This window comes from Meles meles, chromosome 10 (genome assembly GCF_922984935.1).
Source record: "Meles meles chromosome 10, mMelMel3.1 paternal haplotype, whole genome shotgun sequence".
NCBI classification, from domain to species: Eukaryota; Metazoa; Chordata; class Mammalia; order Carnivora; family Mustelidae; genus Meles; species Meles meles.
In genome coordinates this window covers 21,321,329-21,345,459 of record NC_060075.1, presented here as the reverse complement: position 1 = coordinate 21,345,459, position 24,131 = coordinate 21,321,329, and the positions used below count along the sequence as shown (strand labels likewise).

The window sequence follows — 24,131 nt, the reverse complement described above, 5'->3', positions numbered from 1 at the left end:
GCCCCGACACTCGCGCTCAGGGTGGGGCCCCGTCTGGCTGTTTCCCTGGGCAGGAGAGGGCTGCCACTGTCCAGCCTGGAGGTCTCGCAGCGAAGGAGAAAGGCGGCCTTCACGTGGTTATACTCCTCCCTGCAGGGGGAGGCACCACGGCCAGAGGACCCCATCCCCCCTCTCCTGCCCCAAGCCAGCAGATCTCCCTTCTTTCCCCTCCCCTACACCAGGAGTGCAGCCCAGAGCCAGAGGGTAGCCAGCTCCCGCCTACACCCAGCCCGGCCCCATCCCACTGTGACCCCTCTCCCCTCCCCGCCAGGCGAGCAGTACAGGCCGGTGCCTGCGGGCACGCACTCAGGGGCCGGACATCTGGATCCCGGTCCCCATTCCCTCCGCACGCTGGTTGTGTGCCCGGCAAGTGTCTCACTCTGTTCCTCATCTGTCCAAAGTGAAGAGGAGCGTAGTAATAGTAACTAAATCTCTTGAAGTACTCAGAGCAGTGAGTGCACATAGAAAGTGCTTGGTTAATGTTAGCAATAATTATATTCTAAGGGACCCTAGGGTCATGCCCACACCCCGACTCCCTGTTACAGATCCACGTCGTTAGCCTCTGGGATGCTCGCCCCTCTAAGACTTTGACACAGGGGAGGAAGACACAAGGCGTCCTCAGACCCACCGGGTCTCTTCCTAGGCCTCCCAGAGCAGTGTGGGCCCAGAGGGGACACCATCCCGGTGGCTATGGACAAGGGGAAACGTAACTGGAATCTTCCTGTGGAAGGAAGAAGAGCCTGCAGCCCAGGAGGGGCCCAGCTCTGGGAGGTGTTTCCTCACCTCCTCAGACAAGCCTGGGGGAGAGCAGGAGCCAGGCCAAGGGAGAGAGGAAGGGGCTTTCCTGCTGGCAGCCTCCAGTTCTGCTCTGACAGCAAACCCAGGCTGTATATAGTCTCTCTCACAGGGTAAGGCCGAGCAGCCCAAGTCTCTTCCCTTCAGGCCAGCTGGGCTCTGGCACCAGGGGGCAGGGGACCAGCAGGGAGACGCCGGGTGTGCTCATCAAACTACATCCCTTCTGCCTCCCTCCCCATCCATGCCCCCATGAGGGGTGTGGGCGAAGATGGAAAGAGTCTGGTTGGGGGTCTGCCCCTGCAAGACGGTGGGGGACTCAGACACTGAAAGGTACTGACCACCCGCTGAGGCCCCGGGGGCTTTCACGTGGTATCGACACCTAATGCTGGAAAACTCTAGCAGTTTCTGCAAATCAACCGAGGTCAGAAGAAGTAACCTGTTCAACACCACAGAGTGCAAGGGGTCGGGGGCTTGGCGCACAGTCAGACCGAGGACCGGCTTTCTTCCCAGGGCCCACTGTGGTGCCGAGGAAGGCCAGCAGGGTCTTTCGAGCCTTGGGTGATGACTAGGCCAAGCCACTTGAATTTCTTGGGCCTTGCTCTCCATTTGCAGAATAATGACACTGTGGGTCACGGCCTGGGTGGCTCAGTCCTTGGGTGTCTGCCTTCGGCTCAGGTCATGACCCCAGGGTCCTGTGATTGAGCCCCGCATCAGGCTCCCTGCTCTGTGGGAGTCTGCTTCTCCTTCTCCCTCTCCCCCTCTCCCTACTCGTTTTCCCTTTCTTCCCAGCTCTCTCTGTCAAATAAATAAATAAAATCTTTAAAAAGATAATAATTAAAAAAAAACGGAACAGTGCCATCGTGCCACAGCAACGTATAACGGGTCATTAGCAGGCTTTCCCTCAGTGGCCACTACGCTTCACCATAGCCAGAAGAGCACGCACAGCGGTCGGTCCATGAGTGCCGGGGTGTGACCGGGTCCCAGCACAGCTGTATTTACACAAGCCGGCGGTGGAGCTGCGGTGAGTGGACCCCTGGTGTCCGTGAGCCTCCTGGGTCTGGGGCGCGGTGCCCAGGTCTGCAGCCTGCTGTGGACAGGAGGCTGTGATCTCCCCAAAGGATCCGATGAGAGCCTCCTGCACCAGCAGACTAGCAGAAACCAAACCTGTGATGGCAAACTGGCAGAAAGAATTTGCAACGCGTGCCACCAACAGAAACACCTGAATTGCTCCCTACTCAAAAAACAAAACAGAAAAATCGGAGACAGCCCTGTCCTGGCAGGGTCCCCTTGCATCTGGAGCCCGCACAGCACCCGTCACCAGCAGGTGGTGGCCCTGTTCCCGAGCCTGGGGCCACCCAGCGCCGGGCCCCTCTGACCCCCGCAGGAATGGCCGGGGCAGAAGACAGCCCGCATACACGCGGGTCAGGGCACCTACTTCCCTTCCCTTCCGCTTCTCCTAGGGGCTGGTTGCTCCTGGTCCACACAGCCTCCCTCCCCGGGCCGCCCCCTGAACTGTCTGGGGTTTGGGCTGTAGAGGTGAGTCCGGAGACCCTCAGAGAACTGCTCCTCCTCCTTTATCTGAACAGTGTTCCAGTGAGGAATTACACACGTTCAGAGAACTGCACATGTCACAGGCGTCAACAGATGACATCACTGAACAGGATGCCTGATCCTGGGAGCCCGCTGTTCCCTTCCAGCCACTCTCCATCCCCAAGGGTAAGTTCTCTTCTGACTTAAATATCCCGGGCTAGTGGTGTGTCTATCGATGGCATCGCACACCACTGACCGACGCTTGCGCCTCCCTTCTCTCCCTGGGCCTTCTATTTGCACGATTCATCCCTCTCGCGGCATGAAGCCGTGGACTGTTGTGGCGCGTGGACATCCCATGATGGGCTTCCCCCCCTACTGCTGGTGGGCATGCAGGTGACTCACAGCACAGGGCCAACCCGCACGAGCTCAGTGCAGTCCATGCCTTTGCACACAACAGTGTGCAGCGGTTGGGCCGTGTGGGCAGGGCCGTTATCGCGAGTCCCGCGGAGTGTGGGGAGAGAGAGGAGCCAGCAGGGCTAGCCCTAGGCCCCAGGGCCTGAGCTTCCCCATCCGCTGTTCAGATGCCGCATCCAGAGGGAATCTCCCCTCTGCTTGGGCTTCCCAGACCCACACCCCGGCTGGCGAGTTGTCACTGCCATTTAGAGCAACGCCGCTCTCTCCTTCCCTAGGGGACAGCCACGGGAGGCCTTAGTTTGCACACCATTCACAGAGGGGTGGCTCCAGTGACCTCTGTCGTCCCTCCTAATGATGGCACATCCGTACCCCACCCTCATCAGAAGCTCTCCAAGTGGGGGTCAGAAGGTGGAACCCCACCCCCACCCTGTACAGGACTGAGCTCCTCAGCAGGAAGCTTCTGAAAACATTCTTTGGATTACTCATTATTCTCATTCTGCCGCTGAAGGCAGAGAGGTAAGAGGAGAGCTTGGAATTCAGTCAACTGTGCTGCCAAGACTGCAGCCCCACCTCTGCCCAAGCCCCCACAGCCCCCCCCAACCCCCACCCTGGTTCCTCTCTCTGCCCACGCAGAGGTCCCTGTCCCGGGCCTGCTACGGGCCTCTGAGCCACCTGTCATGGCTGTTCCTGATGAGAGGGGCACGCACATGCTGACCCCTGGAGGTTTGGGGCAGGTGCTTCAGGCTTCATGCGAGGGCAGCCAGCCAGGCCAGGAAAGGGGCTGGGGCTCTTCCTGAGCTGGAAAGACAGTCCAGCCTCCTTAAAACAATACCTTTCCCAGGGCCTCCTAATCCCTCCAGCTGCTGCAGACCATGTGAATTCTGGTCTGTGTGAGCCGGCAGCGTGCCCAGGAGCTACCAACCAACAGGCCTGTGAGCAGGCAGGGGTGATCCCAAGCCAGCGGACTCACCTCGCCTGCCAGAGCCAGGAAGGGCTCCCGTGCAAAGGTCAGGACAACAGGACAGCATCCTGGGGAGGAGACAGAGTGCCCTTTGGCCTGTCTTTAGTACTGGCTTCAGGGAACCCTATGTGTGAGGCCCATGAAGCCCCCACAACAGGAAGACTGAGCTCTGGGGCCTCGGTCTCCTTGTCGCTCCGGGGAGAGAGGAGTTACCTGGGAATAAAAGGAGCACTCAAAAAATGTATATGCTTTGGGGGGAAATGTCAAAATACTCCAAGTCTGCAGAGGACCGGGTCTGATCGGATGAGAATCCAGGCTGACAACCTTGCCGGCCCCTACCGTGTGCCGGGGAGGCCAACGTCCGCACCAGGGCCGCACGGGAAAGCAGGGCAGAGCGCTGCAGGTCCCACTGGGCTCACGTCCTGCCTGAGACCAGGGGCCACGAATACGTGCTTCCTCTCTCTCCGCACACGGTGGCGCGTTCTGCAAACCCACCCATCAAAACCAGCTTATCACATCACTCAAGCTTTTATCTAGCAATTAACAGAGGCTTATCATATGGGCCAGACACTGAACCGAGAGCTCTCTGTTGGGTGAGCCTACTGGTCTCTCCCACACCCTCTGTGGCAGTCCCATCACTGGGCTTCTTGCAGAGCAGGCGGGATGGGCTGGGGCGGGGGGTGGAGGAGGGTGGTAGGAAACGAATCGGTTGGGGCTGTCTATGGAGGCGAGGGCCCAATGACAACAACAAAACACTGTATAGGGCTCCCACATGCCCGCACAACTTCGCAACTGACCCCACCACTTCCCCCGGGACACCTACTGTTCTCTAAACGCCCGGGGCACACACACTTCCCGCCAAAGCGTGCACATACTTGGCACCCAACTCTCCCCTTCGTGGTCAGTTCAAAAACAATCTTGTAAATATTTTTCCGAGGGAGCACGTTGTCATTCCCACGCCACCTTCCCCGTCCCCAAACCATGAAAATAACCAGATGTGTACAGATTTCTCCACTGCCCTTGGAAACCTCCACTAGGGCCCGGTCTCTCCGCTCCGGGCTGGAAACAAACAAGGGCCAGAAGCCAGAGGGAAGTCCCGCATAGAAGGTGGGACAGGCAACTGTCCTCTGGGAGCGGAATGAGAAAGTTCTGTGCGACAGGGCCTGTGAATTTCCCCAGGAACGACCGGTTTCCGCCTGCTGGAAGCTGAAGGTTATGGCAGCAAGCAAAGCCTTCCAAATTTCCAAACAACTTTTTTCCCCTGCCCTAGAGAGAACTCTCCCCTTCCAGGAGTAACACCTGCGTCCTTCTCGCTGCAGAATGATCCATGTTAGGACATGTCCCCCGTCTCACTGGAAACCCCACTTACTCTGCAAAGCAAGTTAAAAATAAAGCCCAAACTCCATCACCCAAGACCCCGTGCTTGGCCCTAAGAAGTAGGGAAAAGAGGCATGACGACTCTGCGGTCAAGCACAAAATCTACACCTCTTTGGTGTTTAAGGACAGAGGAGGGCTGCTTGTCTGTGGGGACTAGGGGGTCTGGCGGGGGGTGTTGCTGCAAAAGAAACAAACAAACCTCATGAACAAACAGAGTTAAACAATCGAGGGCTAGCTCTCTCCGTCCCCCCACCACCGAGGCCTGCAGTGCGGGGAAAGTTAAAAGCTACGTTCCTTTCAAGCAAAGCCAAGTTGTCCCCGTGTCTGAGATGTTAGAGCTCGTCAAGGAAGCGTGGTTTCCTATGGGCTCCGCCTAGGGAAGTGAGTGAACCAAGAATCCCAGAGCTGGCCTGGTTGGAGCCAGGTGTCCAAACAGCTGAAAATTCATTCTCGAAAAGTAGTCGAGAAGGCTTGATGACATCAGAGGGGGCACAGAAGGTGGGGGTGTGCCAAGACACACACACACACACACACACACACACACACACACACAATTTCAGAGCCCTTCTGTTCAGAAGAAACTTTAAGCAAAATGGAATGTTTCCCTCTGAAGCTTTTTCAGGTCAGGAAAGGGGGTCAGGCTTGTTTAGGTCACACAAGATTGAAACCAAGGTCAGACCTGGGGCTCTGAAAGGGGTGGAGGCATGGGAGGCACCATCTCCCATCCCGTGACCTCACGTGTTCCCATCCCCCCTCTCCTTCTCCACTCTATTGTGCTACCCGTCCTGCTACCATGCAAGATGGGTCCAGAGGGTAGGGCTAGGTCAAGTTTATGTGGCCACTCCTGGGCCCAGAGCACTAAGGTAGACCTAAAAGGGAATGGGCTGGGGCGCCTGGGTGCCTCAGTCAGTTAAGCATCCAACTCTTGATTTCAGCTCAGGGTTGGGAGATCAAGCCCCACTTTGGGTTCTGCGCTGGGTGTGGAGCCTGCTTAAGATTCTCTATCCCTAGGCACCTGGGTGGCTCAGTGGGTTGAACCTCTGCATTCCACCTAGGTCATGGTCCCAGGGTCCTGGGATCCAGCCCCACATCGGGCTCTCTGCTCAGCGGGGAGCCTGCTTCCCTCTCTCTCTCTCTGCCTGCCTCTCTGCCTACTTGTGATCTCTCTCTCTGTCAAATAAATAAATAAAATCTTTAAAAAAAAAAAGATTCTCTATTCATCTCTCTGCCCCTCCCCCCCACACACTTACTTGTTCTCAGAAAAGTAAAAATAACCCCCCCCCCAAAAAAACAAACAAAAAACCCAGAAGAAGCTAGTTGGAACCTCAAGACTCCCAGATTTACCTCAAGACTGGGTAATTCACCACCACCCTCCCACCTCGGACGTCCCATCTGGAAAGTGGGTACAGTCCTCTGGATTGTGGCCTAACCCAAGTCCCTAGGACTTCAGAGACACTGGCCCTAGAGACTGTTGCCTTTCTCATCTTCCCTGACAGCCTGGTCTTTGCTTTTCCAGTGAGGATCTCATGCTGAAGACGCTGCCGGAAAAGGAGTTGATGTCCGCCCCTCAGCTGAGGAAGCAGCTGGGAACGCAGGGGCCAGAGAGGCAGTGAACAGCGAGGGCCAACGTGTGGCTGCGTCCACAGCCCTGCTTGACCAGTGGCGGAGCATATCCCCCGCTCTCGAAGCCACACGGACTTCACTGCCCTCCACACCCCTGGCTCATGACAGCAGAACTAAAGGGACCGGAGACATCACTTTCTCCCACCCCAACGAAGGAGAAACAGGTAGATGGTCAAGAGTTCTGGGCACTGGGTAGCATCTTCCTAGGGTTCTAGAATATTGCAGTCCAGCTCCTAAAGCAGGCTCTCTATCCTGTGGGGTACGTATGCTCCTGGTTCCAGCCCCTGCTTGCCCTTCTGTCCCTGGAGAGGGTTGGAGGCAGCTGACCCATACCAAGATGAAGAGGGAGCAGGGCCTAGGCCAGCAGGACCCCAAGAGCAGCCCTGGTGTCCAGTCGAGGCACCCCTCCCCCCAAGCCCTCCTAGATACATCCACACACGTGCACCCAGGGCCATCATGTTCCCAGTCCTGGGACCAAAATCATCAGGCAAGTCAGGTCTTTCCGATCACCTGAAATACTAAACAGGAGGGTCCTCAAGCTCTCCTGGGCCGGGCCCTCATCCACAGATGAGAAAACTGAAGCCCACTGGGAGGACTCCTGGCCCCGGGTGGATGGAGTCCCTTCTTCTTGCAAACCCATTTTCTTATTTTACCTTCTCCTTATTCACCACCCAACACAGGACGCTCCTGGGTACCTGCTCTCTGCCTGCCATCATCCCCCCACACAGCCTCACACGTAAGTACCTACATAGACCACAGCTTCATTCACAGGAGGCCCCAGGGGCCACCGTAGCTGGTGTGCTGACGTGACTGCCCCAGGGTACCCACGGAGTTCAGAGATAGTGTGCGGTCAGGACTAGACTTCCAGATTGTCCCCGGGCCCTGGGAGTAAAGCCAAAGTGTTTTTCCAGCCAAGTGCAATGCAACCTCCCCGGGATGCTGAGGGGAGAATGAGAGCCAGTGGACAGGCTGCCACCCTGCCTCTCCCCGGGAGCCAGCTGTAGACAGCAGGCTCTCTCTAGAGCCTTGGCCCTCTGTGGCCGTTGAGCAGTGGGGACCGCTCCTTCCTGGCCGGGAGAAAGGGCATGCTGGGGACCGGGCTGACAGCACAGGGCTGCTGAGTGCATGCTCGGGCAGGCTGAGGCCCAGCCACACTCTACTCAGCAGCGCCCCCTAGGCCTGGGGTGTGGGACTACATCTGTGAGAGCAAGGGGCTGGCGCACTCCCGGTCCCGCCCGTGTGGGGGTGCCCTATGTGCTCGCAGCAGTTCGGAAAACACTGGCAAGCTGGGGTCTCCATCAGACAAGATGCATCCCCTCTTTCCACCCTTCGGCTCCCCGACTCCCAGAAAAACAACAGCCTGATGAGATCCACGAGTAACCAGGGCTGAGGACAAAGCCCCAAGCACCACTGCCTCTGGTGAGCCACTGCGGGGGTGCGGGCTGACATCCCCTGGAAGCCCCTTCTCCAAGCCCCCAGGGACAGGATGACAACCTCAGACGGAATTTACAGCAGAAATCGCGATGCTGTCAGGAACAGAGACCCAAAGCAGCAGGGGCAGAGAGAAGCACCACAGGAAAAGTGCTGCCAGAATCAACCAGCAAACCACGTACACCTCATCTGAGAGGAGATCCAATGTCAAAAACACGCACGCCCCCCCCCATGTTCTTAATAACGCCTTCGACTTCTGTCTGAGAAGCAGCACCGGTACCAAGTAGCCACGCAGGGCTGCTGGCCTGGAATGGAACCTGTTCCTACGCAGACGCTGCTACCGGCAGCCTTGACCCTGGCCACAAACTTCCACCTGGTTTTCCACAAATCCCTTCAGGAAGGAGGATGCGGTAAGGCTCCACTTCCATTCCAAGAAGATCGTGCCTCGCAATGCTCTGCACCTCGTGTGCCTGGTCCAGCTCCTCACGAAGGACTGTGCGGCTTCTAGCAGAGTCACACATCCCTGGGTCCCTCTCTGTCCTGGCAGACAGGGCAGGGGTTCCCTCCACCTTTATTTATGTCGGCACTTCCCACCAGAATGGAGGACAAAAGGTAAAGTTTCCATGATTCAAGTACATGTGGGGAATGCCGAGTTAAGCGGAAGCAGTAGGGGGCCTTCGAGATCTGGGAGCATTTAAGATCATTTTTTTTTTTAAAGATTTTATTTATTTATTTGACAGAGAGAGATCACAAGTAGGCAGAGAGGCAGGCAGAGACAGTGAGAGGGAAGCAGGCTCCCTGCCGAGCAGAGAGCCCGATGCCGGACTCGATCCCAGGACCCTGAGATCATGACCTGAGCCGAAGGCAGCGGCTTAAACCACTGAGCCACCCAGGCGCCCAGCATTTAAGATCATAATAGGCACTGGTTTTCCAAGAAGGGGAAGAATAGGCAGCCTTTCCCAAACTATTTGGATCATGTTTCTCTCTTATTCATGAAAAACTTCCTATTCATTTATCAAACAATTACTGAGAGCTTGTTACTATCTTAAGGACCCCTGGGGTTCTCTTTAGGCGTACTCTGAGACACAGCTCACTTTACCGAGTTACCGAGTTTTTACTGAGTAAAAACCAAGGGTGTCTGGGTGGCTCAGTCCGTTAAGCATCCAACTCTTGATCTCAGCTCAGGTCTTGACCTCAGGGACATGAATTCAAGCCCCAGGTTGAGCTCCAGCATGGAGGCCTCCCCCACCCTGCAATAAAAAGGTAAAGAAAGTCATACGAAAAAAACAGGGTGTGAGCTCTGATTTACCATATGGGTAAACTGAGGCACAGAGCAATGCCCCCCCTGGGAATTACTGTGCTGAAAGCCAAATGCAGTTCTGTGAGTAGTTCCTTATCCTCCTCCCACTTGTCATCTTTGGGAGGAGAAACTTGGTTCCCTGGTTTGTATCTGCTGCTGGACCTCCCCGAGGAAGGAAACGTGTAGAGATGCTGTGAAGACCGCCATCACGCTTTGTTGCCTGGCCCAGATGGTGCCGCCGGGAATTTGGCGCTGGAGTCAGGTAGCGGTGGAGGAGGAGGAAGGAAGCTATTCAGAGGGTGATACTCAGATCCGTGGCCTGCACAGGGGCAGCGGCGCAGGCGCGGCCAGAGGATACTGATCTGGACAAAGAGCAGCAGGACGTGACTCTCCATTTCACAGTGGGATGGGCAGAACCTCAGGGGCTGGCACAATCAGGGTCTTGGTGGCTTAAAGAAAGCCTTAACTTGCAACTCAAGTGAAGGCCAGTGCGCCCAAGAAGCGGAGCGAGAGCACCAGGTGGGAGCCAGGAACACGGGCGGCGCTGGCCACCGACCGAAGCCCCCTCTTAGCGGAGCCCACCCCCATCTGCGGGCGTGGTCTACACGCGCTCATCCTCAGAGACCCGGCCGCCGGCCAGAGACTAAACGGGCAAAGGCTGGGCCCGGAGAGGTCACTGCACGTGCTCCAGCTGGGGAAGGGGCACCGGCCGGGTCCCTTTCATCAGCCTCACCCGGGATGAGAGCCAAAGCCAGTAAAAGAAGGAAAACCAAAATGTACCGACGCCTACCAAGTATCAGGCACACCGCCCAAGCGACTGTCCTTACCCCTCCCCTGCGGAGGAAGGCGTCACGCCTAGCTTACAGCTAGGGAAACAGAGGCCAGGGAGCATGCCCAAAACCACAGGCTGGCGAGTGTCTGAGCTCAGACTAAAATCCAGGCTTCTAACTTCAAAGCCTGGGGCCTCACGCCAACCGACGGCCGAATTTTTCTCAAAAGAATTCTTCTGTGGCGATCTACCCTAGAGAACTGATAAAAGAGCGGCCCAAAGGTGGGGGATACAGAGACCCCCCCCAAATGGGCCTCCTCTTAGCTTTCCCCTCCTGGTGTACCCCAGCCTCACGGTGGCCAAGGCAGCTCCACAGAGGCCCTCCACCAGGTCTGAAAGCCACTGGCCTCCAGCTGCTGCTCTCCTGAGTGTCCAGTAAGACGGTACCCGCCTCCGCCCTGTACTCGCCCCTGCTGAGCTGGGAAGGGAAGGCACTGGTGTAGAAATACTTCTTTCCCATTATAAGGCCAGTGAGGGGAAGCAGGTCCGCCAGGGCCAACCCCAGGGAGGTCCGGCTCATGGGTGTTCTCCAGGCAGCTAGGCTCCCTGGTGCAACTCCAGGTGAAGGCACCTGAGTGGGAGGTGGCCAGGTTTCCTAGTGTGTGACAAGGAACTCCACCCAGCCATCGAAGGCCACAGAAAATGAGGGATAAACTGCAACTGGCTTAGCCAAAGAGGGGCAAAGCCTTAGGCCATGAAGGACAAGTGCCTGTGCTTCCCTCGCGCAGAAGCACTTGGGATTGGCAAGATGAGGACTGCAGGCGGCTGCAGAGAAATCCAAGGTTTGCAGAGACCAGGTCTATGGCAGTATTCGCCAGTGACCTACTCCAACACCCATTCTTTGTGACTTCTTTATTTTTTTAAAGACTTTATTTATTTATTAGGGGCACCTGGGTGGCTCAGTCAGTTAAGCGTCTGCCTTCAGCTCAGGTCATGATCGCAGAGTCCCAGGATCGAGCCCCACTTCGGGCTCCCTGTTCAGTGGGGAGTCTGCTTGTCCTCCTCCCACTACCCCGGAGCTCATGCTCTCTCTCTCTCATATAATAAATAAAATATATTTTTTAAAGATTTTATTCATTTATTAGAGAGACAGAGAGAGAAAATGAGCAGGGGGAGGGGAGAGCAACAGAAGAAGGGGAAGGAGAGGGACAAGCAGACTCCACGCTGAGCATGGAGCCCACGACCCTGAGAGATCCCGCAACCCTGAGACATCATGACCGAGCCAAAACCAAGAGTCGGACGCCCAACCCACTGAGCCACCCAGGAGCCCCATGACTTCTCCATAACTGAACCACTGACTCTTGGGTTAGCCATACGGGTGCCTGAAGTAAAAATTACTCTTCCCCCAGGGAAGTACGCTTCCCTGCCTCCCTTGCAGCTAGGTGTGGCCACAGGACCAAGTTCTGTTCAACAAAATCAATGGAAGTGTGGTGTGTGGTTTCTGGCAGGTACCCTCAAAAGAGAAGCCACAGCCGTCTTGCTCTTTTTTCCTGGTACCTGAAGCCCCAGGAGCCACCTTGAACCACAGGGCAGCGTGCTCAAGATGGCAGACCACTGCTCCTGCCCTCTGAACATCCATCGTGTGAGAGAGAATGTCTATCTGTCTTGGTCCATCGCTATGTTTTAATGGCTAAGAGCAGCCAAATAAGTTCTAATCACCAGCAGCCCTAACCTTCAACAGATGGGTCCTCTGAGTGGGGGAAGCTCGGAAGCAGCTATGAGGCTGCTGCACGTCCCACGGCGCTCCTGCCTCCCTGCATCCTGCTCCCCTTCATGCCAGGCATCCATCCCTCCTGGGCGCAGGGCTAGCCCTGCCAGCCACCTGCCTCTCTTCTTCTGGAACTGGGTTTGAAAAGCTTTGCACGTGGACAGCATGGAACTGGCAGACGAGACTCTGGGTTCTAAACCAGCCCTGCCACTGACTCAGGCACACACTCATTCATTCAGCAGTTACTAAGTATCTACTACATCCCAGGTCCTGTTTCAGGAGTTGTAGCAGCACTGGACAGAGGAACTTGCTGTTATAGAATTTGTCTACCCAAGGAAGAGGCACACAAAGAAAGAAATGAATATGGACCGGGTAATGAGTGTTCTGAGGAAAATAAGGCAGTGGGGTGTGTTATACAAGGCAGCCCAGAAGCCCTCTCTGAGCCGGTGGCCTTCCAGCAGACAGTGGACAGAAACGAGGGAGTGAGGCATGTGAATATTTGGAGAAAACCCAGTTGTGCCGCTTAGTATGAGTGCTTGGTGCTGTGCCTCAGTTTCCCCTCTCTGGAATGGTCTGTGAGATAAGAGCTGTCCCAAGACAACCTCGCGCTATCCGGGCTGGAGACTGTGGCTCCAGTGAGCATGTCCAAAGCAAGTTAGCATGGAAATCAGACTGGATGGGGACCAAGGGGCCCCTTAGACAGAGTCCATGAATTTCAGGTAAGAAGGGGGGCGAGGCTCTAAAGTGCCCTCCTCCCCAGGCCTATCTTCCCCACTGTCTCTTCTATGCTGAAAGGTAGAGGTGAGACCATTGTAGGCTCCTGGTCAGTCCATGTGTCTCCAGAGGGCTGGTCCTGGGAGGGACCCCAGCATCCCAACTGGGGCTGCGTGGCTGGCCTCAGTCAGCCGGTCCTCAGAATTCTCTTCCCCCTGGGCTGAGGCACACAGCCTTCCGGCCATGACAATTGGCGGACGGGGTGCCACCCAGCGCCCTGGCCATAGGGAAGTTCGAGGTGGCTGACCCGAGGGGGATAAGGCTACAAAGGAAGAGAGGGTGGTGGTGGTTTGTCAGGGAAAGGGGTGGGAACAGAGGGAGGATGGGTGGCCGGACGGCCGAGCAAAGCTGGGGGTCTGCACCAGTCATCACTGGAGTGGTACGGGGTGGGACCATAGACCCGAGCCAATACGAGGGCTTGGGTTGGGGGGGCCCGTGGGAAGGGCCGAACCAGGCACCAGGCATCCAACAAGCATTGCTGTCCACTCGTCTTCCAGATTCTGGCTGGATTTGATGGGGCTCACAGACAAGGGGAGACAGACAGGTACAGCATAGCCAGCAAGGGGCCAGCACTGGGGCACGGTAGGGACAGCCTTTGGAGAGCCTAACTCCAAGGAATAAAGTAGCTCCAAGCCTCAACTTACCCTGAAGATGGTGGAACGGGGAGAGTCTGGGCACAGTACAGTGTTGTCACCATCATGAAACTCTCTTTAAAAAGGGTTTTAATGCGGGGCGCCTGGGTGGCTCAGTGGGTTAAAGCCTCTGCCTTCGGCTCAGGTCATGATCCCAGGGTCCTGGGATCGAGCCCTGCATCGGGCTCTCTGCTCAGTGGGGAGCCTGCTTCCTCCTCTCTCTCTGTCTGCCTCTCTGCCTACTTGTGATCTCTGTCTGTCAAATAAATAAAATCTTAAAAAAAAATAAAAAGGGTTTTAATGGGTTTCCCCAGTGCCCAGGAGAGCATTAGCAGAGAAAGGCTCGGTCCATTTCTATGGCGGCACACCCGCGCACACGGATCTCTGGGGGCGCCATCACCGGGAGTCTCTAGGACTTGGGTAGGTGACCCCACTCCCTGGTCTGCATGCCCTCATCTGCAAACTGAGTGCATAGAGAAGATTTCCAGAAGATTGCCAGTTCTAGAATTCTGTGTTCTATGATCTTCTGGGTCATTTAGAAGCAGTGTGGCAAGTACCCTCGGCCAACCAATTCCATTTTGAACAGCCTGCCTGAAGGGGTCTCATGGCAAAGGCTGCTGCAAATACTCACGGGCTCCTGGCACAGCCTCCTCCATGGTAATAGTCTGGAAGGCTTTCTGTAAGGGAATACCTACCACCGTGAGGTATATGTGGCCCACCCAGAGCCACAACCTCCTTGACCTTCTAACTTCCTCACGAAGTGGACAGGACCCATGACAAGGAGGGACCCTGAGCAACCTCACCTGTGTTCCTGGGAATGGAACGTGACAGGAAACGCTGCCAAATGAGCTCCCTGCCGTTCATCACACCCTCAGGCGCATACAGGAAGTGAGCCCAGAGCTGAGGAGAGAGCTCCCTGGCCTCTAGGTGTGAGGAGGTCTCCAGGCAGGCCGGGGCTGGCAGGGGCTCGGGCTGATGGGCAGGGGATGGACAGAAGAGGGCCATTCTCTTCCAATATGCAGCTTCCGTTCAGCAAACGTGCAGAAGGCTCCTGCGAGGCCTCCGCACGGATAATGTGAAGGACAGAGCTTGTCCCAGAGTAGAACCATCTAAATCCCAACCCCCTTCCCCAGAAGTGCAGAGGGCTGTCCAGAGGGTTCCTCCCACCTTCCTGAGGAGTGCTTGGCCTTGAGCTAAGTGCGGAGCTGTCCTCACAGCAGCCACTGGTCCATTCTGGGATCCCAAGCCCGGAAGCCCCGACCTTCCACAGTTGTCCCTGCCGGTTCTGGCTGCTGCAGAAGAGCCCACCAGCCAGCATCACTGTCCAGGTTGTGAGCTGGTCTAGGGCTCCCCTTTCCGAAAGCCTGAAACCAGGGCCTAGGCCAGTCCCCCCCACCACATGCCAAGTGAATGGTGCAGATAAAATGTCGAGCCACTGCTCCGTGCCCATTGCTGCAGGGGGCTCTGGAGGTGGAGACTGAGGCTGCCCCTGCCCTAGAGGGGCCCCTGAGCACCAGCAGAGATGCCAAACACAATCTGCTTCCATCTAGAAACAGGGGAAGGCTTCTCAGCAAAGACGATACCTGAGCACAGACAGGATTAAACCTCCAGTCTTCCCTGCTCAGAGGAATTCTAACCCGGTAGGGGCCACTTCCTCCTCAGCTTCCGGAGGGCGGAGGTCTCAAACCCCACCGGGCAGGAGCCCCTCCTCTCCCTTCAAGTATGGAGGCCTCAGGAAAAGGCAGATGTGGTGCCCTGGTGACCACCAAAGGACACCCCCTCCAACAAGGGCCAAGCCGCCCTCCTCTGCCCCTCCTGGGGTAGCCATGCCCTGAAGCTCTGGCCGGGCTGCCACCAGAGAGCTTTTTGACCGCCTGCCCCTCGTCTTCTCTCATGTCTTCTCCCAGGAGCTGAGACCAGTCTGCTCCTAACCCCCATGGCTTGCTCCCTCTTTCCTCAGAGCCACGCCCAAGCCCCATGAATGCTAGGAATACCCACCAGCCTCAACCTCATCCCATGGAACTTTCTCTCTGGGCTCTGAAAGCTCATCTCCCCCTCCAAAGCCTTCCCACAGCTCAGCCCGCATCATGACCCCCGGCCTGTGTCTCCCCTCCATCCTGCAATTCACTTGGCCCCAGCCAGCCTCTGAAATGGTCTCGCCACCCTACCTGACCCTTGTTTTTAAAGATTAATTTATTTACTTGAGAGAGAGAGAGAGAGAAAACAGCCAGGAGGGGCAGAAAGAGAGGGAGAAAGAGAATCCTGAGCACGTTCCTCACTGTGCACAGAGCCCAACATGGGGCTCGATGACAGGACCCCGAGATCATGATCTGAGCCAAACCAAGAGTTGGACACTCAACCGATTGAGCCACCCAGGTGGGCCCACACTGACCTCTTCATCTTAAAATCCCTGTATAAACAAACCCCCACCTCCTTCTGGAAGCTTTGCCTAGGTCACCGCTACCCACATCTCACCGCTTCTTTCCCACAAGCCTCCTCCCCGCCCCCCCAACCTTGTGGCTCGGAAGCTTCAGCCGTCGCTACGACATACCAGCCGCCACCCCCAGACACTAGCCGAGTCCTGCCGCTCAGCGGACTTGGACCCACCAAGTTCTCGATGCACATGCTTTATTCACCGTCACAGCCAGGACTGGCTGAGCAGTGACCAGGGGGTCCAGCACACTGTCGAGCTCATTCCCTATGTTCTCCCTCATCTTCAGAGCAGACTACAGGGTAGCTTTGTCATTATTTTATGAACGAAGAGACTGAGACTCTAGAAGTTCGCTATTTTGTCTACAGACTCGCAGGTGTGTCTGACCCAAAGTCCGTGTGTTTTCCACCACAGCGAGCCACCGTTCCCTTCCCGGGATTCACCCATGGAATAACCCGATCAGCCTAACAGTGCAAGCCAGCCTGTCCTTTCTGCAGCTAACGGGGTAGAAAACCCTAGAAATGTCACATAACGAGAAACCAGAGGTGCCCTCTTCTCTTCTGTCTTATAGGTAAGGAAACAGCTCAGAGGTACAACGTGCCATGGGGCTCAACCAGATGAATATCAAACCAGAAGTACTAAGAAGAGGTCTGTCTGGACTGTCCGGCCCCTGGGTTTAATGCTGCGTGATCCGCCTGTATTATCACAAGGTAAGCTCTGTAGGGGACGTGGGTGGGGTAATTCCTTTGTTAAGGAACTGAGACCAGCCTGCTCCTAAACCTTATGGTTTAGAACTGAATCATAGGATTCCACCAGTTTGGGGGTTTTACCCTCTCCTGCATGACTACAGCCCAGGCGGCTACACCTTCTAGAAGGGCAAAGAGATGGGAGAGTCCTTACTGACTCCCTCTAGGAACGTATGAAATCAGCACAGCTACTGAGATCAGGCCTGCACCCCTCCTGCCTTTTCTGCCTCAAGGTATACAAATAATAATAATGAGACCCCCCGTGCTTTGCCAGTTAACAGACATTTACCTTTAACCCCTTGTTATATATCGCGATAGCATTTTAGGGATTGGGCACTGGGGGCTTGCAAAGGCCAAGAGACTTGCTGGTGGGGAGGAGAGTCCGGTGCTGGTCATTGTTGTTCATTTGTTTCCCATGTATCAAGGTCCTTCCACATGCCGTGCCCCGTGCTGGAATTGGGGAGGGCTTCCTGGAAGAGGCATGGTTTCTGGGCAATGCCCAGATGCTAGGGAAGGTAGTGCCAGCCTTGAAGCCAGCAGCGAGCTGGGCTTGGAGATTTTCCCATGGGTTGTTCCAGAGCTTCTCTTAGTGCAGAACAACACCCGGCTCCTCCTCAAAGCCCAGTCTCTAGGTTCTGGAGCCCAGGGAACTAGCCTATCCTTCCCGACACAGCGCATCTCCCTTCTGGGGGCTCCCTTCTGGAGGGTGCTAAGAGGCTCTCACCAAAACGGTGCATGTCAAGGCCCACGCTGAAGCCTGGCTGCTCTGAGAGCAGGATGGAGGAGGGGTCAGACTCCAGCATCTTCTCAGTCTTCCCAGTCATGCAAGGCGACGGAGATGACAATCATCCTCAGAGCTGTTCACACCACAACACACCATCACCCACAGAAATCGCCCTTTCCTTTTAGGCTGAGCGGGTGGAGTGTCCGGGCCACCCATGGCGGGATGCTCGCACCTGCGTGCCCTCGGAGAAGCGGCCCCTTCCCACCGAAGGTTCCATGCAGTGCTGAGAAGAGGCCGGACTTCCATCCCATCCTAACTTCCCCCTCCGAGTACAGCCCCCAATGCCAGGGCCTGCCAGAAGCAGGGTCCCTCCACTCTCTGAGCAGTTACCAAAGTCCTCCTGGCCCTGGGGTAGGAGCACCCCCTCCACTCTTTCTCCCCGCAGACATGTGCTCATGCGGGCCACAAAGAAACGCATCTCCTTCCTGGGGCTGACCCTCCAGCTGTTCTCAGAGGCTTTGGGACCCCTGCTTTGGCTGCATTTGTGGCCACCTCCTTGTTCCCCTAAAAGACTAACATTTCACCTTCAGAAAAGAATATGGGGGTTGTTTCTAAGGTGCACCCAAGCTTCTTTCAGGAGATAAGTGCCTATATGTAGGAGGAGAGGGTCTCACCTTTCTGGCCATGTGCTAGAAGGGAACTGTTCCCTTGGTAGCATAGGAGACAGGGACCCAGCACAGCCAGGTGACTGGGACTGTGGAAGGTCCACTTACTCCCCTTTTACCTGCCCCAGCACAGGCTCAGGTGAGCCGAACTGCTCACGCTGCTTGAAGAAACCTCTCTGCGAACGCGGAACACATCACCCCGTGAGCCGTTGCCAGAGGCTTGTCACCTGCTTCAGGGACTTCCTCATGCGCTTTCCAGCCTGCTGTTTTGCTGGAATCAACGACTGCACAATACCCTTGTTCAAACCCTCCGGCACCGAGAAAAAGAGCGATCAGACTTGAGGGGGTCCCGCAAAAGCGTGGAGCCTCGCGGTGCCCCAACTCCCTGCTCGCTTTGCCTGCAAACCCATTCATGGCCAGCGCGCCACTGTTTGCCCCACCACGATCCACCTCCCAGCCATCGGAATGGAGACCGAGGACGATCCGCGCGGGGCCCGGCACCTGCAGTGTTCTCGGGTTTGGACGGGGAGCACGATGGTTCAAGGTCAGGGCTCCGCGTGTGGCCCCTACGGGAGGCGCGCGCAGGGACTGCTCCGGGTCCCGCCACGAGGTGCGGCCCGGCTGGGGACGCAATGGCACTGTGCGGTCGCCGCGGAGCGCAGGCCACCACTCACCTCCATCGGAGAACGACCGCGGCGGCAGCAGCAGCAGCAGCGCCGAGAGCGCCAGCGCGGAGCGCATCGTGTCTTGGCCTCGGGCCGGGAGCAGGTGGCTGCGGGTCCGAGCGTCCGAACTGCGAGAGCGTGGGCGCCGCTCAGGGAGGCCGGGCTGTGGCTCCGGCGGGCGGGCGGTGACCCGGGGTTCCCGAGTCGCGCTCCGGCGGCCCCTCCTCGCGGCCGCTGCGGCAGAGCTGGGCTGAGGCACGGCGCCAGGCGGCGGAGGAGCGGCGGGTGGCTGCGTCGCGGGCGGTGTCTGCGCGGTGCCTGCGCGGCTGGGCCGGGCCGGCGGCTGCTACGACTCCCGTCCCGTCTGCGCCGGCCCCCGCCCCCTCTCCTCCCCCAGGAGCGCGCTGGAGGCTGCGGAGGGGCCGGGCGGGGCGGGGCGGGGCGGGCGCTGGGCCTGGAACAATGAGCAGCGGAGGAAACTCCGCCCTGGAGCGCGGCGGGCGGGGGAGCGCGGGCCGGCAGCGGGCTCCGGGCGTGCGGCCCCCGAGCGGGCGGGGTTGTGAGTGTGTGTGCGTGTGTGTGTGTGTGTGTGTGTGTGTGTGTGTGTGTGTGTGTGTGTGTGTTCGCGCGCGCGCCCGGGGCGGCTGGGGGGCTCCCGGCGCCGGACCGCTCCCCCGCACGCTGGTCAGCCATCCCCGGCACACAGGTGACGCCCGCAGGGAGGGCCGGAGGGACCCCCGCGGGTGGTGACCCCCGACACCACCAGGACCCTCGCACGCCCCAGTCCGGAGGAGGCGACCCCCAGCCTCCTTGTCCGCTAAGGATCTTTCGAGGCCTCCGGGCTGCGGCGCGTAGTGTTGCAACTCCGGAGAAACACGTCTCCCCGCTGCCAGGTGCAACTCACCTGCGGGCGGGCCAGCCTTCCGCACCGCTGGCCAGCGGGTCTGCGCCGCAGGGTGTGCACTCCGCAATCTGGACCAATTCGTTGCTTCATCTTTTCAAGCCTAGGTTCCTCACCTGTGAAATGGAGGTGATGGTTAAAAAAAAAAAAAAAAAGAAAAGGATTTTTTTGAGGGATAAATCCGTGCCCGTCTGTGTTCTCAGGGCTTCACCAATATTATTTCATTTACTCTTCACAACGGCTATATTTTTAGTCTCATTTTGCAGACAGGGAATTGAGTTAAAAAGAGGTTAAGAAATTCGCTGAAGACCCAGTAACTGGTAAGTGGCATATTTGCCTCTGAGAGTGATTTGGAGAAATACTTGACCACAGTGCCTGGCAAATACTAATTGCTCCATAAGTATCCGAACCATCCTTATTTTTGCTGTATACAGAACAACAATAAAGATTTAGGGCTCTGGGGCCAACCCTGATTTGGGCTCCAAATCCAGCTGTGCCCACCTAATGAGTAGTTAGGACCCTGGGTGAGTACCCAGTTTTCTGTATCTGTAATACGGGGGCCACACCACCGATCTCAGAGGCTTGCCCTGGGATTTAACTAAGGCAATACGCCGCGAGCACTTAGCCCAGGACCGGCACCGCGCAGTGATGCGGCCAACACTTGACGGGATGGTGAGAGAGCTCTGCCTGCTTGGGATGGGGGTGGGAGTTGAATTCCATAAACCGAGTTAACCCAGTGAAAGAACAAAGAAGAATCCCCTCCTTTTTTTGTTGTTGTTTTATGTTGTTTTGCTTCTCCAGAAGCTGTCGGTGGGGGTGTGGGGGAGGAAAGTGAAGTTCCTGGAGCCCCCTACAGAGGAGGCGCAGCGGCGGCGCCTGGGCGGGGGAAGTGGGGTGAAGCGGCCCTAGAAGGGGGGCGCTGATTGACCCTGGAGGCTGGGGGGAGGGGGAGCAGCCTGGACCTGGTTCACGAGACTCCTAGGCTGATCATCTGGAATGTCTTTCAGCTGCGTCTGGGAGGGAAGGAGGGTGCCCTGGCCCTAGCTCCGTTGTAGGGACATCGGACTCCTTGAGACCCTCTTGTCGGCTGCACGCGGGCGCTGCGGGATTGGCACAGCGTCTTCGCAGCAGCGAAGGAAGCTCTAAAGCCCCGGCTGGAGTTCCGCCCGAGCTGGGCTCAACCTTGGGAACGGCTGACCATGCTGTTTTCATCGGGAAGTTTCTGCAGGATCGTTCTGACCCTGTTTTCCACGCCGCATATGGGAAAGACAGAGGGTGTTCCCTGCAAATATCGTGGGATGTGTGTGACTATCTTTGATGTATTTTAGTACTGTTCCCCTAATATCCATGTCAACAAAAGCTTGTTTCTCTGCCTGAAACCAAGCAGTACAATTAAAAACCTGAGGATTTAAAAACTTGCATTATATTCTCTATGATTTAAACAGTGCTTTGCACTCTGTGAATCAATTTCTCTCAAAACCTGGAAAGGAATATGTTAGTTTTGTGGAGGGAAAGTGTATATTTAAAAACTTGGGCATTTTAAATTCCCATGATTTGGGATGGGTCCAATTACCAGGTCATGCAAAATTTAAAATGAGAGCAGACATCCGGGTTTAGGAAACAGGACCTGTTCTTTGAAACTGAAGACTTAGCAAAATAAGAATGTTCTGGACCCTCCCAAGTGTCCGACACTCCTCCCCCCCACACACATGTATGAACAATGAGACTTTCAGGAGTAAGGCCTGAAGCTGGCTGGGCTTGGGAGGGGGGGTCACCTATGGTCACTGAGCAGATCTGTCCCCAGGTAACTGGCCTGTGTCCTTGGTCCTATTTAGCAGCTTGTTCCCACTAGCAAGCTTACTGGCCCAGATCAGCTGAGCTTACGGTGGAAACTCAAAGCACTTTACAAATGCTATTCGGCAATCCTTCTGGGATTTATTACATTTTGGTTATATTTATGCATGAGTTAGCTCCCCTAAAAGATTTTAAACTTTTTTTTTAAAGATTTTATTTATTTATTTGACAGATAGAGATCACAAGTAGGGAGAGAGGCAGGCAGAGAGAGAGAGAGAGGAGGAAGCAGGCTCCCCGCCAAGCGGAGAGCCCGATGCGGGACTCGATCCCAGGACCCTGGGATCATGACCTGACCAAAAGGCAGAGGCTTTAACCCACTGAGCCACCCAGGTGCCCCAAAGATTTTAAACTTTAAAAAAAATTTTTTTTTAATTTATTTGACAGACAAATATCACAAGTAGGCAGAGAGGCAGGCAGAAAGAAGGGGAAGCAGGCCCGCTGAGCAGAGAGCCTGATGTGGGGCTCCATCCCATGACCTGACGTGAGCCAAAGGCAGAGGCTTTAACCCACTGAGCCACCCAGGCGCCCCGATTTTAAACTTTTTTTTTTTACATTTTATTTATTTATTTGAAAGACAGCAAGAGCAGAAACACAAGAAGGGGGAGTGGGAGAGGGAGAAGCAGGCTTCCTGCTGAGCTTCCTGGGATCGAGCCTGATGTGGGGCTTGATCCCAGGACCCTGGGATCACGACCTGAGCCAAAGGCAGATGCTTAAGGACTGAGCCACCCAGGTGCCTCCCAATTTTAAACTTCTTAATGTGAATTGTCTTTCTTATTCAACTGAATAACTGAAAGACTGAATGTCTTTCTTATTCAACTGACACTTTTTTAGACCACCCAGAACAGCCTATCACATCACAGATGTAAATCCAGATACTGGTAGAGATCATCAAATCCAAACACGGATGTCAACTGGAAGATATCACACAGGGGCCTGCAGCACAAGGTGTAAAAGGCTTTTTCCAGTAGTTCCTGTTAAGGTCAGGCAGTGCCACCAGCAATTCGGTGATGCTGCCGACCACATTCTTATGGCAGGTTTGGTAAAGGCCTCTTCGTCCTCATAGGAAATAACTTTAATCCTCAGTCACAGATCTCAGTTGAGGGATGGGACAGAACCTCAGCCAACACCCTCCCCCCCCCCAATAAGAGTCAAATGCATACAGTTACCCATCCTGAGGCCGTAGGATCTGCTCATAGGTGCCAAGGATGCCCTTACTTTGGTTTTCCAAAAGGAACTCCAAGTTCCTTGGGGGCCCAGAGTGGTATTTCATTCATCTTGGAATCTCAGGGCACCTGACTCCACGCAGGGTCTCAATGCATAAGAGCTGAGTAGATGAAGTGATTGGATTATAGCGACAACGTTGGGCTTTATCTCTGACTGCCAAGTTGTATGATTCTGTGAATACCAGCTAGGGTTCAAGTTAGGCACCTCTCCCCAAAGTCATGTACTTAGCATGATTATTCATCGATATCTGCTCTAACGTACATAGAATGTCCGGCTCTGTGCACAGTGCTGAGCAGGCCAGCCTGATGCCCAGCCCCCACCCTCTCAACACAAACACAGCTAATGTGGGGTAGAGGTTATAGTAAGTGGCACGGAAGAAGCACAGGGCAGGACCGGCTCCCTTGGCCTGGGGAGGTCAGGGAGGTCTCACAGGAAGAGTGGGGCTTCCCCAGGGGAAGAGGAAAAGAAAAGGTATTTGGGTGCAGGCGGAGTCAAGAATTTTGCCTTAACCAGAGGGCAGATGCGAGACTGCAGGTTGTCCCAGCACTTGGAGAGGCCAGTGCGTCTGTCCCTGTTCCAAAGGACCTGAGCTCAGCGGTGCTGGGAGGGAGGAGGAGGGATCTGACGCTAGAGGGACTTGGGAGGCAGAACTGATAGGCGCTGGCGGCCCTTTGGATGTAGACATGGTGCATGGTGTGGCATTGTGGTGTGCTGAGGGACTGAAGGCATGGCAGGCGCCAAGGGCTCCAAGTTTCCCACTTGTGTTACTGGGCAGATTGTCTGAGAGCCATGGTTGAATGTCACTAACTGAGATGGAGAACACAGAAGAGAAGCAAGTTTGGGAGAAGAAAACGATGAGCGTAATTTTGAACACGCGGACTCTTGAATACCCATGGGGCACTCAAGGGCCTTGCCTAGAAGTTACATCTGAGACACTGAAACTCAGACCTGAGAAAGGACTAGAAGTGGAGACTGACGAGCCATCGAGGTACAGCCAGGAACTGTGGCCACGCACCTAACTGATCCCTCGAATTCCCAAACTCCTGAGATTCAGAGACAGCCTGGCGTCCAGCGGGAGGTTGAGCCCACCAGCAACCTCCTCACACGGGAAGTAAAGGCCAGGAGAGTTGGCTGACCTGTCCCCACTCACCCTGCTAGTAAGCAGGGCTGCTCCAGAAGCCGACTAGCTCTCCAGCCCCCTGTGTCCCTTGGCGAGATTATCCACGTTCGTGCATCTGCGTCCTGGGCTGCTGGTCTCTCCACTCAAAAAGCCACAGGTCCCGTGGCAGGAACAAAAGAAGATGAGAAGGGGAGATGGAACTGCTAGTTAAGATGAAATAAAAGAAGCCCAAGGCATCAGCTTTAGCTGTCTTCAAGACATGTTCGCCCCAACCTACTTTCCAATCTCATCGCCTGCTTAGCTCCTGCCCATCCCCTCATGCCTGTGCCCCCGTGTGATAAAAACAGCATGCAGTCAGCTTCTTCTGCCCTGGAGGCTGACCAGGCCC

The 24,131-nt window shown here is 56.0% G+C and overlaps 1 protein-coding gene and 1 long non-coding RNA gene across 2 annotated transcripts in view; one reads left to right on the top strand and one right to left on the bottom strand.

Annotated features, from left to right (window-relative positions):
- The window catches only part of PODXL (podocalyxin like), a 47,622-nt gene extending 28,589 nt beyond the window's left edge, over positions 1 to 19,033 (bottom strand). The window contains exon 1 of the mRNA XM_046021102.1: positions 18,654 to 19,033. Coding sequence (XP_045877058.1) covers positions 18,654 to 18,720 — 67 coding nt within the window. The 5' untranslated portion in view covers positions 18,721 to 19,033. The remainder of the gene's footprint in view (positions 1 to 18,653) is intronic.
- LOC123951947 lies at positions 1,771 to 6,861 on the top strand. The gene is made up of 3 exons (XR_006820539.1): positions 1,771 to 1,855; positions 2,421 to 2,550; positions 6,633 to 6,861. It is a non-coding gene; the product is annotated as an uncharacterized LOC123951947 (long non-coding RNA).
- Positions 19,034 to 24,131: the final 5,098 nt, after the last annotated feature.